This window comes from Lepisma saccharinum, chromosome 7, assembly GCF_977018435.1.
Source record: "Lepisma saccharinum chromosome 7, izLepSacc3.1, whole genome shotgun sequence".
Taxonomy (NCBI): domain Eukaryota; kingdom Metazoa; phylum Arthropoda; class Insecta; order Zygentoma; family Lepismatidae; genus Lepisma; species Lepisma saccharinum.
In genome coordinates this window covers 54,374,635-54,392,071 of record NC_139235.1, presented here as the reverse complement: position 1 = coordinate 54,392,071, position 17,437 = coordinate 54,374,635, and the positions used below count along the sequence as shown (strand labels likewise).

The following is a 17,437-nucleotide window of genomic DNA, read 5'->3' as shown; positions in this document are numbered from 1 at the left end:
GTATAGTATACATCTATGTTTCCCTCATTCACTCTTTTGTAAGCAGTGTATGCTTCATATAATTTCAGATAGTCATCTTGTGCTATGTCCAGATTATAATTTTCAAGGGGGAAAATCTCATTACGTCCATTTTTCAGATAAATATTTTTAATCTTGAAATCATCAAATGTTTTAGAATCTTTTTCTTGATCGTTCTCTCTCCCAGCAATTACAAAATCTGGCATATCATACTGTATACTACTGAATTGATTAGTAGCATCAAATTCGTAATGTCCACCAGAAGCTGGTTTTTGGACATACTGGTAAGTGTAAAATCCAATAGGAACTTGTGGATTTTTCTGAATATTTGCTTTGTATTTGAGAGCATAAATAGTTTCGTATTCCACTACTGGTATCCTCAGCTCCATGGTCTTGATGATACACTTGGCTGCTTCAGGTAGGATGTTGGTAAGTGTTGTACCATCTGCATTCAAGGTACTTTAACGCATACGAGCATCATTATCATTGGCTGCCCTGCGAAAAGTGACCCTCAAACCACCTTTCCATATGATGTCCTTGTAGTCTGAGAAGAAACCACGCAGTTGACGCATGGGGAACAGTACTGTGTTGTTTTTTGTCAGGATTTTGGTTCCTGATTCAAATTCCTCTGCCTAGTAATAGGTTGCATCTATTTTGAAAAATTTAAGTGTTCCTATGGCAGTAGAAGTTATGCCTTGGTAGTCTACTCTATCACAGTATGTTTTGTTTTCTGAAGAAGTGTGGCTCAAAATTATCTACTAGTTTTATATTTGCACCAGAAGAAAATGTCTCACTTTTCTCATTTTTTACTACTTCAAATTTGATATGCAAATCATCCCTGTGAGAGTGTACAAAACTGTCCCCAACGTCAAAATCTATCTCAATCTCACGGTTTGGTTCATTAAGATTAGCAAAAGTACGACGATTGGTAGTGAAAGACTGTAATTCGTAACTCTTAATATCCTCCATATTAATGGTTATTTTATATATTAATTTCTAGGATTGCTGTTGTAGAAACACCTGCAAAATCTACTACTTCACCTTTTCGTTGGTTACTACTAACTCTATGTGGTCTATACGATTGTGGGATACTGCAAAATAAATTGGTGAGGAGGGGGTGTAGATAATTGGCTCTGCAAACTCAGAATTTGGTTTAAAAGTTGCTATGATTCCAGTTTGTCTGTGACTGACTATGTAGCCATCAGAATTAGTAATCATTCCTTCTGCTACATTACAATGAATATTCAAAGTCTCTATGGCCAAGAATTTAGGTATTCCACATATGTTTTTGATGACAAGCGCAAGTTTTGTGTTATTCGCAAAATCCAGTAGTTTACCAAGTGTACCCAGATCAACTGTTTCAGTTTGCAGAAACCAATTCCACCCTGTGTAACAGAGTTTTGTGATAGTAAGACACCTCTAGGCAGATGAGCTTGCAATGTTAAAAGATTATACTGATCAGGAGTGATAATATATTTTTTTTAATTTCCTACTGCAACCCTATTATTCTGTTCTGTGATATTGGGAATAAGATACATACTGTAGAAAGCACGTGAAGCTATAGATTTAGGATAGATAATATCATTATGTAAGCTGAGTTTCAATATTGAAGTCTCACTGGTAAGATGAAACACTCCCATGATGCTTTAGATGCCACAATGCTTTCTGAAAATCTTCAATTTATGGTTTATTTATTTGAGATAAGAAGGCCAGCATTGAAACATATAGGTGGCCACAATTTACATCCTCAAAACCCTGGATACGCTCGTCACTATAATAGAGATTAGGAGTATTGAGATAACTAACTAAACCTGATGGTGGAATACCACCAAAAGAATCAAAAACAAAAGCAATATTAGCTTGTTTGTAATAACAGATCCAGTGGGTGCCTTCCAGTAATTCAATTAAATTTTCAATAAAAAAAAGTTGGAGAGTGTTTCTATTTTTTTAATATTTTCTCAAAGCATTGATACCCTTGCCTTTCTTCTCCATTGCAAAATTATGACGTTTTTGCTCTTCACGTTCAGCTTTGTTCTTCTTTGCGTCAATAACTGTTTTGGCTATTGCAGCACTACCCCCTGCTAGACTCCCAACAGCACCTAGAGCTGCTAAAATAGTTGGAATACTGAATATGAAACCACCAGTGTATTTCTGTTTTCTGGATCTCTGTAATCTTTTGAACTGAGGTGTACTAAGAGTTAATTTCATTCCATGACCCTTACTCAAACAAGATTTTTTCTTCTCCTGTTGTTTTTTGATGAGGAGACTGTCTAAGGATCCTATAGATTTCAGATCTGAATAAGATAGTTGGTATAGAATACCTTTAGGTTTCATAATGATAAGTATTTAGCATTTTAGTCCCCACCCTAATTTTTGTTTTGTATTCATGACAATGGTTGTACCTAATGCTGCTATTTTCTTACATAATGAAGTATCGTTGCTGATTATTCGTCCAAATGCTGCTTGCTCCAATTTTTGATCTGCCTTATGACGAGCACTAAGATTAGTATGAGTATTGTACGCATTGTCATGGACTTTACAAGCTGTATCCAAAGGATTAATTCCTCTGCCTCCTTTTTCCAGTCTCTGTTCTAGTTTAGTCCCAGGACCACAGCATTGGTAACCAGGTAATTTCTTTTCGAAAGGAAGTTTGTTATTAATGTCATTAACTAAAAACGGACCCTTACAGAATTTAGGAGGTAGAGTATTAATAATTTTAATTAAGTATCCTATGCCTTTACTGTCATTTAAAATAGAATTGGCTAGTTTAGCCCTAATCATATCTACAATGCCTATTTTTTCATTATAAAAATTAGTGTTGCCAGCATTTACTTCTCCTGCTATGACCAACAATATATCTATTAGTTTTCTCACATCATTCACCCACACAAACTCCTTGGGTAGAGTATTGTAGTGTTTAATGCCACTACCAGTTTTGAGTTGGTTCCATATAGGTTTAATCAAACTTTTGTATTAATCCCCACTGCTAGATTTAACTCTGTTCTGACTAGCATCATTGTTTTGGTATAGTGAATCAGACAGTATTAAAATTTCTGAGCAACTCTTGTAATCTTCATCTGTTTGGGGTGTTTTTGGTGATGATTTCCCACAGTGCCACAGTGCCAGAATATATAGACCAGCTATTATCCCCACCCAAATTGACTTTCACATCTTCCCCTTGAAATGTAACAGTAGATTTTCCATTTTTACAGACTACTCCCTCGTTAGGCTCCATTGTTGGATACAATCCAAACACTTCATCTTTGTCAAATTTCCCAGTACTCAGGTAATCTCTTGCCAAGGGACCTAACTCAATTCTTTCTGATTCTCTTATGGCCTTAGTAGGTGGTTGTTGGAGTACTAGAGGAGTGTGGATACTGGAGGAAAATCTGCATAAATTCTAGCAGCAAGAGGCACTAGCTCATTCATAACATTCTTATTTTGTTCTGTAACACCCATAATTTCTCTACCAAGACCACTGATAGCATCAATAATTGGTTGATCCTTACGCTTGTGGTAAGGCCGCGGTGGCTCAGTCGGTAACGCGTCTGATTACCATGCTAAAGGTCCCGGGTTCGATCCCCGGCCGGTTCAAATCCGGGAACTTTTCTAACGATGGAAGCGGCCCCGGCGCCCACCCAGCGTCGAATAACATGGGTACCTGGGGGAAACCCTGAGGGGTAAAGGCGGTGAGGGGCGTGATACTGATCATATCACCCACACTCACAACCGGATCAAGAAAGTGTGGGGCGTTACCCCACACCCCTTATACGCCTTCATGGCGTGGTACCATGCACAGGGAAGCACTTTACCTTTTTTACGCTTGTGCTGTTCATAGTATCCTCTATTTTCGGATTTCCAGCCTTTAAATCCAGATAGTCACGTAAATTCAAATTGTCTTCAATTTTATGTTTTGTCATTTTTTATAGGTTATTTATAACGTCAGAACGTATCTTATAATGACTCAACATTCAAAAAATTGTTAATTTTGTTTCTATATTTTCCATTGTTTGGTTTTTGAGTCATATCAATTGTAGCAGAATTTTGATAATTGATGGTAGTTTAAATCTTCTCCTACATAGTCATTATATATATGTTTTAGATTAGTGTGGTCCTGACGAAACAGATAAACTAGATTTGTATTATCACGAAACAACTGTTTACGAATCTTAGAAAACGTCTGAGGCAGGTAAAAACAGTCTATTCCTCTGTGACGACCCTGAGTAAAATAATTACGAATTTAATTTTGATTTTCTAAAATTAGATCATCAAAGACTTCAACTGAGTTTTCAAGGCAATGGTCAAGTGGCTTTATTTCTGATTTAAAGGTAGCTATACAGTTTCATAAGCTGCTGGTATTTGGGTTGTTCTAAACTTTTTGAGAAAACATGCAAGTGTCTGTTCATCCAGTCTAACCAATTGGGAGCAAGCAGAAATTTATCTACAAGTAGTGTAGTTTTTCCACAACCAGATGGGCCTGAGATTGTCAGTGAGCAGCTCACCATTTTTCTTTTTAGTTTCTAGTAAATCAGCCAAACGTCTTACCACATTCCATGTTGTTGTCATAGAATTGTTTGGTATGTGGTAATCCAATTTTTTTCTGGAAGTCTCAGCACTTTTAATAATAACTTTTAGGTTTTTCTACGTAATATTTTCTCAATAAGATATGTATCTGGGTATTCAGTTTTGCTAAGTGCCTCTCCATAAAATCTTCCTTTCAATATTTCATTGCAATTGTTTTTTATTATATATGTATACAAGTTCCCTGGTAAGATTTCAACTACAGTGAACAACTCTGTATTTCAATTGTTAGTAAAATCCTTTTCAAAATTGTGTTTGAATTTACTAACTCTTACTTGATCTCCTATTTTGTACTTGGGTTTCTTGGTTGTGTGTTGATATTTAGGACAGTAAACAGTGGAAATTAAATGTACGTCGTCAGATTTAGTCACTTCAGCAGGCCTCATATGTATGGTTCTTTGTATAGAGTTACTGTAATTGTGAACAAGATCAGATAAAATTGTTGCCCACTTATAGTTACCTACCAAACTAAACTATTCCCACATATGATTTTTAGTGTCCTATTGAATCTCTCAATTATGCTAATTATGTCCAATATCATACTGGACCATTAATTTGGTGATTGTGGAATTGTAAAATTATTTTCCTTTGTATGTCTGTAAGTGATGAAATATTCTGCCTTGCTCGAAAATAGACTTAGAGGCCTTAGTAACACAAGCTCCGGTCTCACATTTCAGAGGAACAGCCAAAGCATATTTACTGAAAGTATGTATTACAGTAAGCAAATACTTGAAACCATGATTTAATTTATGTAGATTTTTCAAATTTCCTGTGTTCATTTCAACCAGATCTGCTTGCCACAGATCATCAATTTCTTTTCTTACCACAGATAGTCGTTTGTAGTTACGACGAGCTGGTCTGTGTGACTATATCTTGCCTAGACTTTGAGTCTGGTAAGAGAAGATTACATACAAGTGATTATTCTCAGGATACAATTGTTAGACTTCAAACAATAATTAGTCACCAGTTTCAACATCAAAAACAGACAATTGTTTATCTTCATGTATTTTATATTTATTTGTAGTATTATCCCAATATGCTATTGGTATTTGAAGTGCTCTGAACACACCATCTTTTCATTGTATGGTGAAGAGTGGCACCTGCAATTGTTATCGCTTTTTCAAATATACAAACTTTAAAAATTGAATAGTACCATTGAGGAAATATTCATGAGCTTGTTTATAGGGATATAATGTGTAAATATTACCAGCCTTATCATATGTCCAGTGCCTTCGTGTATTTGGAATACTGTGAAGTCTGACAATCTCAACAGAAAATAACTGACTAGATTTCACTCCATCCAATCTGCTCAGCAGTGGTTCCAAGTGTACCCCTATAGTACGAACAACCTCATCATAGCCAAGTTTGATTCTTATCCACATAGAGTTTTTTTTAAATTTCTCTTTCAAATCATGGAGCTGGGTGGTAAAACTTGATGAAGCTGATTCTTGATTTGTTTCTATAGTCCCAATTTGAAGCTTGATGTTTGAGATAATCTGCTGTAAGCTCTCCACAAGCATTAATTTGGAGCTCTGGCTAGAGAGATCATGTACTTGGCTTCTGATTTCCATAAATAATGAGTGAAGTTAACTGACAATTTGGTTGGTGGGCAAAGTAGTAATAGTTTCTTGAATTTGTGCAAATTCCACCTGAATATTTTTGATATCCTCAGATGTGAGTATTCAATTTACTGCTCTCTTCACAGCTCTAAGTTTCTGAGAAGTAGGTAAGCTAGCTACAGTATTCTGGAGTGTAGTCAGAGCTTCTTTCACAGCATGTAATTCAGTGGCATTAGCTATAGTACTTACGGCATTTTGGAGTTGTGTTATGTAATTTTTTGTAGGTGTTCATTGCTGAAGTGTTTTTAATTTGTCTTGTATGTCATGTATAAATGATGGAAGTGGGATAATTCAGATTCAGTGTTCAGATTTTCCAGCTTAGTAATTTGTTGGTGGAATATACTCAGAGTTTCGGTAATGCCAGGTAATTTTGATTCCAGTATTTCCTGGACACTCATTAGTTCATTTTTCATAGTTGAAAAAGTATCCTCAATGTGGTCTATGGTACTTTGAATTTTCCCAAAATCCTCGTAAATCTCAAGCTGGAGTTTGATGTTAGTAACATTACGAGCAATGGCATTAAGTTCACTGGAGGAGGGTAGATTATTTATAATATCTTCCAGTATTTGAAGTTTGGCTTGAACTTCAGTTATAGCAGTGTGTAGCTTATCTGTTTGTAGTTCAATTTTTATATTTTCTAATGTAGGAATCTCAAAGGATTGAAACTGCTCAAGTAAATCAACAATTATACTACCATAATCTTCTTGAGTTTTGATGCTCTGGATAATTACTTGTAGCTTTGTACGAATACTGTTTGTTTGATCATTCAATTATTGTTTCACTTGTTCAGCATTGGTAGACTGGGCTTGTCTGAATCCCTCAAGCTCATTTTTTAATTTGCCTACACTCTCCTCTAAGTTTTGAAAATTGTCCATTGCGGCAAAATTAGTATATTTTTGCAGTAAGGATTTGAGTTCAGCATTAATTTTGAGTATAGGATCCAGACACTGAGACTGGAGGCTAGCTATCTTAGATTGGAGACTAGAGTTGAGAGTTTCCTGTAATGCTCGTAGATCAGATAGTATTTTTTTTACTCTAATGTCAAGTACAAGAATTTCATCACTGTGATCATTGTGTATTGTATGACCAAAAATATCATTAGGCATTTTGGTAATGGTTATTTATTATAGTATAAGTGATTTTCAACTCCAAAAACAAAGGTTTAAGTTTGTTGTAATCTCCCAGCAACTCTATATACAGACAATCATTTGCAGATATATCATATGTGGTGATAGTATTCATCTTATCATATTTAATACAATAGATATTACTCCTAGTAAATATTTTTGTCTCATCCTTGTTCTCAGGATGTATGGTATATTGTAGTTTCCCACCAATGGGGAATTTATAATAATGTAGATTGTTAGTAAAAATATAAAATATTTTACCAGTAGCATCATTGTATTTTGTTAGGAAACTGTTCAAGAGAATAATTAATAGTCCATCTAGTTTAGACAAGAGATTAGTGAGATTTGGTGAAGCTATCTGAACAGGCACTTTCATAGCTCGTTCTCTAAATCCAAACAGATTCATGTTTATTTTATTGGCAAATATTACATTGATTGCTCTCTCTCAGGTGATAGTGACCCCATGCTAATGTGTGTATCTCACATGAGAGAATCTGTCTCTTGTCATCCTCTGAATCCAGGGCAATTTTTCTTACTTCGTTTGTTGTTAATAGATGATCAACACTTTGGATTCTCTTCTCCTCCCTCAGTTTGGGAGACTTAGTTTTGAGACAGTTAATATAATCATCAAAGGAAAGTTTACTCTCTATTATAGTTCTACCTACTCCCTTGGCTTTTTTGATAGTGTCTTTCTCTTATAAAATCGCATACATCTTTGCTCGAAATCCAATAAACTCTTTAATAATATCATTACTTTTTTCATATTTTAGTTTGCCAGGTATTTTTTTATTGTTGGAAGGAATATCAAAACTAGGGGGGCATGAAGATATATCAAAATAATCAAACAACTTAGGGTGTTTTATGTCTTCATACAGATTAGGTATTTTGACATGATATATCTGTATCCATACACAGAAGAGAAAGATCATCTTTATAAAAAGGTTTCATTGTATCATAGTGAAGCTGCAGCATGTGTAGCTCGGACATATCCAGAACTGTAGCTCCCACATAGATAGGTTTGTTAAATTTGATCCATGGCTTCTCCATTTGAAAGAGTGACAAATCTTCATGATATATTGTTCTCAATTTGAATTTTGGATCTGTCACCAACTTATTAAACTTTTTTGGATCAGAGACTAGTCCTAAATCTACATGCTTCCTAATATTCTCCATGGTCTTACCATAGACAGCATTATTCATCAATTTGAATAAATCCTTATCTAAATCTGAAGTAGCTTCTGTTCTGTATCTTGTGTTAGTTTCAATATAAGGCCTCAACAACTCTGAATGCTTGAATCTAAGAACTCTTCGAATTTGCACTACATGAACCTTTTTCTCCATTAAAAATTTGAGATTCTTCTAGTCAATAATACATCTTTTTTTTTTTTTTAGATGCAAGGGTCATCAGAAACTTCTTTTGTGTTGATTCAGGTGGATACCTAAACTCAGAAGCTGGTGACAAATCAGAAAATAGATTATGCAACTCAAGAGGGAAATCAAGAACCACCTCAGCAAGAACCATCTCAGTATATAGATTTTTCTAGAGAAACTAGTCTATGCTTAAGTATATCAAAAATAGTAAAATATTTTGGGTATTACTATTTATATACAGGGTGTTTCTAAAGGTCGTTTACAACGCTTGGGAGGTGATTCCTCACACGAAAACAAGCAAAAAGTGTGAGTTCCATTTTTACGACTGAGGCTTCGTTTCCGATATAGGAGCCTCGCAAGAGGTGACAAAGTTAACGTCACACCTAACTGGGACGAATACTATCACAGATAGAGAGGCGGTTCCAAGGGAATCGTATGTGCTCAGTCCGGAAGTCACTATGAAAAGTTCACTGCACGCATGCGCGATGGAGTCCTCAAAGGAATTGGGGATTTCCAGCAAGAACAATGCATGGAAAGTGTATGTAACGCAGCAAGAAGGACCGTGACAATGAGAAATGCGTTAAAGACAACACATCCCGACCTCCAACATCAAAACATGAGCACGGAACACAAAATCCGAAAAGTTGAGCCCGGTTGCATACCCCACTTACACGTGAGGAATGAACGAATCACGTCATTTGGCATACGAGAGACACATTACTCCACCATGAGGAGGGAAAGAAAAACACAATATCAGATGATTGCGACAACGTGTATTTTTACACGCGACAACTACATAATCCCCCCCTCCACACATACACACACAACAAACAACAAATGCTACAATGTCTTACGCACATACAGTGCGTGTCACTGTACACCAACTGAAGATGTCACTTTCACCACACAAAGGGGGTGGGGAGCCATACCAAGAATGTTCGAACGCGATCACTGTGACGTAAAAGAGATCAGTATAGGAAGAGCTGCGCAGGAGTCATTCCATTCCAAATCAACACAGATATGTGCAATTTTTAACCTGACCATCTCCGATTTTCATGAAATTTGGGGAATTGAAACTATGCATAGAACTTAGTAACTATGAAAATGTTTAGTCTCGTGCGTCTTGTAATTGTTAAATTATTCAAGGTCAAAGTTTGCAGAAAATGCCTTTTTTGAGCCCGCTTAGCTATACTAAATCTGCTGTAACTCCGCCCCTATTTCGCCTAGGAAGCTCAAATAAAGCTTATTGTACAGGGAATTGAACAAGCTTTCCAGTGATATATAACAAGCCTACCTTTGGATAAAAATATAATTTTGTCACGTGACCTTGACCTTTGACCTTGAATATCTCAAAACATGTCATCACCAAAAATCGTGAACAAAATATATTTGGTCCCTCATACCATACTCTAAAACATATCAAAAAATCATTCTGGGACTGCAATGGGATCAGAAGATACAAAATAATATGTGTAACTATGTGACTGATAAAAGCCCGATTACATGAACTATGAAGAGTCAAATGTCCCTTAACACCCAATACAAAATGTGAAGGAGTTATCCTGGGTATAATTGGTCATGAAAGAAATAGGTTAGGCACAGGGAGATCCCTAGCCGTGTGTGTTAAGCGCAGATCCGGCATATTGTTGACCGCCATATTGAATTCAACGCAAAAATTTCAAAGGAAAGGGGGTGATGTGATATATCGGAAACGAAGCCTCAGTCGTAAAAATGGAACTCACACTTTTTGCTTGTTTTCGTGTGAGGAATCACCTCCCAAGCGTTGTAAACGACCTTTAGAAACACCCTGTATATAGAAAAGGAGACCATACAGACCAATCTTGGCAATACTGGCATAAAAGAAAGTAGGTAAAATCGGAAGTAGGTAAGACCGGAACTAGATAACTCGAAAGTAGGTAAAACCGGAAGTGAGCATGGTCAGAAAATTCATGATGTCATAAAATCTGCAAGTGTGGAGGAGAGGAGAAGGAAGAAGCATAGACACCCAACTAATCAACAGAGTCACGTAACCCTGAGAGTTGAATATTCCCAAGCCAGACATTCAAGAATGTTAATCATCATAGTACGAGTATTTAGAATTCGTAGCTTGATTAGACAATTTGCTACACCTATGAATTAGCTAAATCCACCAGAAGATATGAAAATATAGCTTAATTTAGTCCAAATAGGCTATGGTATCAAACGAAGTCGTCCGTAGAAACAATCAACTTATTCTACTTCAAGGTTTATTTTTATTGGTGAGTGGGAAATCCCCGGCATCCCCCTGTTAATTCGCACACTTATTGCGAGAATTACTTCGCTCTCACGTCACCTGATTCAATTGAAAGCGAACGATACATCTCTCTCCTTTATCCCACTTTTTCATTTTATGTGTTTGTGTTTGTGTGTGTGTGTGTTTGTGTGTGAGAGAGAGAGTATTGTTCACTTACACACACACATGCACAGACAGAGAGAGAAAAAGACGGTGACATATTAAAGCTTTAACAAATTTTACAGAATTTTATCTTCCTCATTTCTAATTCTATTTTCCTCACTAACCTTTTGCAAGTGGTCTCGTTTTCCCTCCTGAAAGAGAAGAAATAACAATCAATACGCACAATGTATTCCACAATTAGTATGTTTTATTTTTAAAAATCAAACTCTGTTCTTAGAAAACTTCCTACTCAGATAAGCTAATCTCTTGTGGCACACACAGGAGATGTACTAGTATTACTACAATTTGCAGTGATATTCTAAGCACTGTATTTTTTACCCTGTCAGGAAACCGAACATGGAACCCCTTCATTACAAATTCAAAACGAGCAGAGTGTCACAAAATAATGCTTAAAGTCTTTGAACGTTATGTAACACAGAAACTATTGCAGATGACTTGTCTGAATTTTTTGTATTTGAAGCAATAATGTCTACGGTGAGTGTGTCTGAGTGCATGTATACCTCACCCCGTACCAGCTAACTGTAAACCAGATGAACGAGAACAAGTCTCTGCGGAAGTAGTGACGCGAGAGGCTCCACCAATGAACAGTGGGAGAAACGGGATTGCGTAATGGGTGACTGGAGTTACCCGCATTCAGTGCTTCGCTCTGCAGCGTTGAAAAATTTTGAAAACGTTAATAGCGTATGCATTTGGCAAACGGACCGTAGTTTTGTCTCGAGGTCCATCACGCTTGGTTTAAGAATTTCTTAGGGAAATATTAGGGATAAAACTGCAAGTGCAAATTTTGCCATTGCATTTAGCGCACGGACTAAGGTCTGGAAGGTACGTCCGTACATGCCATGAAATTTTCGTCCATGAACGATGAGAACCGTACGTTTGGCAACGCTACGCTTGCACCATTCGATATTCCTCCTCCTCCTCTGCCGCTATGTGCAACCCTGCTCCACAGTTAGCCGGGACAGGGTATATGCATTCTGTTGTTTTTAGTTACGTCACAACCCATCAGGCGGTAGGCATTAGTATTCACAAAATGGCAGAGGTGAGCATAAACTTAAGAAGTGTCGAATATCTACCCAAATTTCTACATTTAACACAGTTTGGTTTTTACCTGAGGCGAACTGTGAATAACTATATGTACAGTCACGGACACTTCTGGGTTGTAACGATCCTATTGAAGAAGCACTGAAGCAAGCCATCCATGTCTGACCACCAAGCGCCTTGTGACTAGACAACCCAACCAGCATTACAATTCTGCGGCTTGTATACCAGTCACGGGTATACATCTCTGTAAATTGAGTAGTGATGCCAAAGAGAAATACGAGATGAAGATTGTCGATCGTAATGTCTCGTGTTCTCGACATGGAATAATACTCGGTCCACGTTACGTTCCATTATTTAATGTTGTTTGGGAACGAACCTGACGGACTGGGTTTATATTTTCACTCCTTGCATTACAGTAAATTCCATATTTTACAATTATATTAATACTTTGAACGAAAATAATGCCCAGAAAAACATCGAACACACGTTCACACCATTCTTCTCACACACATGCACGTGAAAACAAACACACAAAGCTAAGTTTTAACTTCCAAGTGAATGTCCAAGTAACAGGAAATGGAGAAGCACGATGTGCGAAACATGGGATTTTTCACAGAAAGAATGCGTCTATTTGTGACATACGTGGTTTCTATTAATAGACAATGAAACAATTATGAGAGAAATTAACATGCATTTTCGTCGTCAGGTGTTGAGGAAGGAAGCAGACTGACTGGAAAAAAGAAAACATGGTGCTATTGATAGAATGTTGGTTAGCTTACAGAGCTTTCATCAGTGAGGTCTAGGTTCGATCCCCACAAAGGACAATTTTTTTATTCTTTTCTATTAGTGACGAAGTATGTAATATTGTTTTCTAGGCATTTTGACGAAAGGATACATATCAAAATCAAATTTGTTCGTTTAATCTGAATTTTCATTCTTCTAATAAGTTCTCTATCGCAAGGGGGTATAGAGATTCTCTATCTATGCGATGGATATCTTCTCAATGGTTACGTAGCTACGATTCTCCAGTCCCTTCCACCCACTTGTCTTATTTATTTACTTCATTTCATATCTAACGAAAACACACAGATATATTTTTGAACAAGAAACACACCTCGCGTCGAAGGTTCCAGACTCGAGTTCTGGCTCTTTTTTTTTTTTTGCGAGGGTGATTGTGTGAGGGTGTCTGTTTATCATCTTTGTCAAAAAAATATTCCTCATTATTGCCGTGATTAACCTAGGGAGAGACCAAAGCGTCTGAAATAACAAAAGTACAGAAAATGCAAGACACATCTGCCTAGGCATGTTATACCTTGGGAATTAGCAATCTGAAAATTAACTTGCGTTTCAGTCGACTACTTGCGAAAGATTTTCGTGTTGTCTCGTTTGGAGTGTTCAGTCTGCCTGCAACTTGTGCAGGAATCAGTTAATAGCGAGCTCCGCTCTTCGCGTGAGAAAGCTTAGTGATCGAACTGTCCGAGTTAGCTAGGGCCGTATATGGTTTACTAGTGTTGTGTTAGTTCTTTTTTGCTTTGGAGTGCAAGCGAGGTTTTGACTACAATTACCGTGAGCCAGTGAAGATACGATGAAATAGTTCACGATGAATACACAAAGAGAAAACACCTTGAAATTTGTTTTCCTTGATGTCAAAACGAGACCTACGTCATTGGATTTTCATCGATGGTTTCATGATGTCTACCAAGTGCCTACGAACCAAGTGCTCAAGTGGTAAGTCGTGTCATGAGGTCTTATGGGGAAGTGTTAAAAATTGAAGACGAGACATACTCTGCAGATCACATTTACCCTACTCGAACTGGAGGTGTCTTGATCAAACTGATACTACGTAAACCCATACCCTCATATGTAATAATGAATGGAGACTCCTATTGGGTAACATACCCTGGGCAGGTACGTACGTGCTTCGCGTGTTCGGAAGAGGGTCAAAATGTGGATCAGTGTCCCAAGCGTCGATCCTCTGGGAACCAGCCCCGCAGGGGGGCAGTCAATATACCCGCTGACAATGTACCGATGGTATATGAATCAACTGTGCTACCCGTACGGACTAAACCGAGAGATTCAGCTCCATAAGTTGCAGAAGTCCCTGCGTCACGAGATAACAATGGAGGGAACACGGATAGCCCCAGAATCACCGACGAGGAGACAGGTACCAGACAGGAAGTTAGTGTGAAGAATGCACCAACAGCAAGGGAAGAGATGGAGCAGACAACATTGACCACTTTGGAGGAGATGCATCACATACCCCCGCCCCCACCCCTAAGTGCTTTGTTCGCGGAGGCAGAATTCCCCGTAGTTACCTCTCCTAGGAAATCACGGTCAAGATCTGTATCAAGGTTACGGTCAGTGGCGGAAGAGTAGATGGTGCTACGTAGAAAGAAGAAGAAAAATAATGAATGCACTACTATGGGGGGTCCTTGAGGACATTTTTCAAAATATGCTTTATATATTTCAAAAATCACCAAAAACATAAAGAGAAATATTCAAAATCAAGGTAAAAAGTATTAAAAAAATAAAATAAAAATTTTGTTATATTTTGTCATTTTCTAGAGCAGTACAAAAAATAACCAAAAACATAAAGAGAAATATCCAAAATCAGGACAAAAATTTAAAAAAAACAAGCTAAAAATTCTGGCTGTTGTGGACATTTTTCAAAATATGCTTTATATATTTCAAAAATCACCAAAAATATAAAGAGAAATATTCAAAATCAAGGTAAAAAGTATTAAAAAAATAAAATAAAAATTTTGTTATATTTTGTCATTTTCTAGAGCAGTACAAAAAATAACCAAAAACATAAAGAGAAATATCCAAAATCAGGACAAAAATTTAAAAAAAAAACAAGCTAAAAATTCTGGCTGTTGTGGACACTTTTCAAAATATGCTTTATATATTTCAAAAATCACCAAAAACATAAAGAGAAATATTCAATATCAAGGTAAAAAGTATTAAAAAAATAAAATAAAAATTTTGTTATATTTTGTCATTTTCTAGAGCAGTACAAAAAATAACCAAAAACATAAAGAGAAATATCCAAAATCAGGACAAAAATTAAAAAAAAAACAATCTAAAAATTCTGGCCGATGAGGACATTTTTCAAAATATGTCTTATATAGGACAAAAATCACCAAAAATATAAAGAGAAATATGCAAAATAAAAATAAAAATGTTAAAAAAAAAGGTAAAAATTCTGCTATATTTTTGTTATTTTCTAGAGAATTATTATTTTTGGAGGAAACCGATGGCGTTGTTTATTATTCTATATTATCTGATTCCGCTTTGATACAATAATCATTATGGTTTAACAAATTCAATGTCATGCTTTGTTTGCTTATCAAAGAGTTCTTTTTTACCTTTATATATAATTTTAAATTTATCGTCAACAAGTTCTTGCATCAATTCATTTTAAGACCACTAAAAAACCTCTTACGAGGAAACCTCACCAGAGACTAACTCCCTTAGTTAGGTTTTTTGAAAGCTGATTAACTTACGAGACTTTACGCCCACGCCAGAGGTTTCAGCTGTGCGCACACAGGTTTAGGGAGAACTTAATCTCTCGCCAGTGACCTTCATTTACTCATTACTTGATTAACTTACGAGACTTTACGTCCACGCCAGAGGTTCAATTTTTCTATGGTATGATTATGTGGTGAACTTTAGTTGAGATATGGAGTTATGCAATGATTTTTATCTATGATTATGTGGTGAACTTTAGTTGAGATATGGAGTTATGCAATGATTTTTATCTATGATTATGTGGTGAATTTTAGTTGAGATATGGAGTTATGCAATGAATTTTTACTATTTACGGAAGCAAAACTCCGTGTTTGGAGAAACCTGGATGTCCATCTGAGAGGACCAGCGCTGGTTTTTATTATTTTCCCCCCAGATGGACACCCAGGTTTTTTCTTATTATTTTTTTCAAATTTTCTACATCCTGTTAGGGGCCCCTAATTTATTGCGTCAACTCTAAGTGTAGACTAGCTAACTTGAGAGAGCATACATATACCCCACATCTCCACCAATACTCAGTTGCATTAACAGTCACGTGGAAGTAAATTTATACCCGGCCGGGTGTATAAATTTGTTCTTCCTCAGCCGGGTTCGAACCTACGTTATCGGTTGAACCAAGCTAATAGACTGTTGACTTAACTCCCTGAGCCACAGAGTCAGGCAAGAATATTATGTTATAAATTGGTTTTTTATAGTTCCACGTGTGTGTACATCTAACAAGTTCCACAATTCTCTACTAGATGTCACTATAAGGTAAAATATTCTCACTTTGCCGTCAAGGCGACGAAGATTTGCTACGATACATATATTGCGTAATATGTCGAGCAGGCGGTCTAATTCTAAGGGGTACGGCGCCAAATTCAAAAAATGTTGTGTATATATAATGCACAGCGGCCAGAAATAAGAAATGCATTATCTTGGTTCCTATTAAATATTTCGGCAATCTGACTTCAGATTTGGGTAGCCCACCCATGTATTGCTGGTTGCATAACTTACAGGGGCATAACTTCCAGGGGCAAAAACCAATTTTTATTATTTTCTCGCTTACCAATTAAGATATTTGAAAAATTCAAAATGCTATTTTTAATAAAATTTTCCGTAGAATTTAATGGGAGTATCAGTTTTTAAAAATCTCAAATGTGTGATCCGATTTTAAACAATTTATCTTTAATTTTCTCAACAAGATTTTTAATATATTCATCATTCATATCCGCATTAAGAGTTAATAGGATTTCTAACTCATTTTTAACATTCTTGATCAGCTGAATTATATTCTGATAATCTGTTTTCTTTTTATTCAAATTAAATTTAGTGCTTAATCCAGTGATAACGGCTGGGACAGCCATGCCAGAAGCAACTGCTGAAATGGTTGTAAAACTAGTACTAATAATTCTATATGTGGTTAGTGGTATTAAAACATTTACAAATCCTGTTGCAGCTGATAAAATCATCTTTGATTTTTCTACATTCTGATAAAGCTATCGATAGAGTGATTAAACAATAATAGAAATATTTTAGAGCTTTATACCTCTTCTTTTTCTTCTTTAACATCATCTCATATTGGTTTATTAATGATTCTAATAATTGAATCAACTTTTCTCTGGGTATATTATCTGGTATTTCCATTTATCTATTTAATATTCCTCCACCCATCTAAATTTTTTCAATGATTCGTTGATTTTTGATGTCATACGATA

General features: G+C 36.3%; 1 protein-coding gene across 1 annotated transcript in view; it reads right to left on the bottom strand.

Moving 5' to 3' along the window:
* The window catches only part of LOC145989861 (zinc metalloproteinase nas-13-like), a 432,531-nt gene that overhangs the window by 116,788 nt on the left and 298,306 nt on the right, over positions 1-17,437 (bottom strand). The window contains exon 2 of the mRNA XM_083125321.1: positions 11,276-11,302. Coding sequence (XP_082981447.1) covers positions 11,276-11,302 — 27 coding nt within the window. The remainder of the gene's footprint in view (positions 1-11,275; positions 11,303-17,437) is intronic.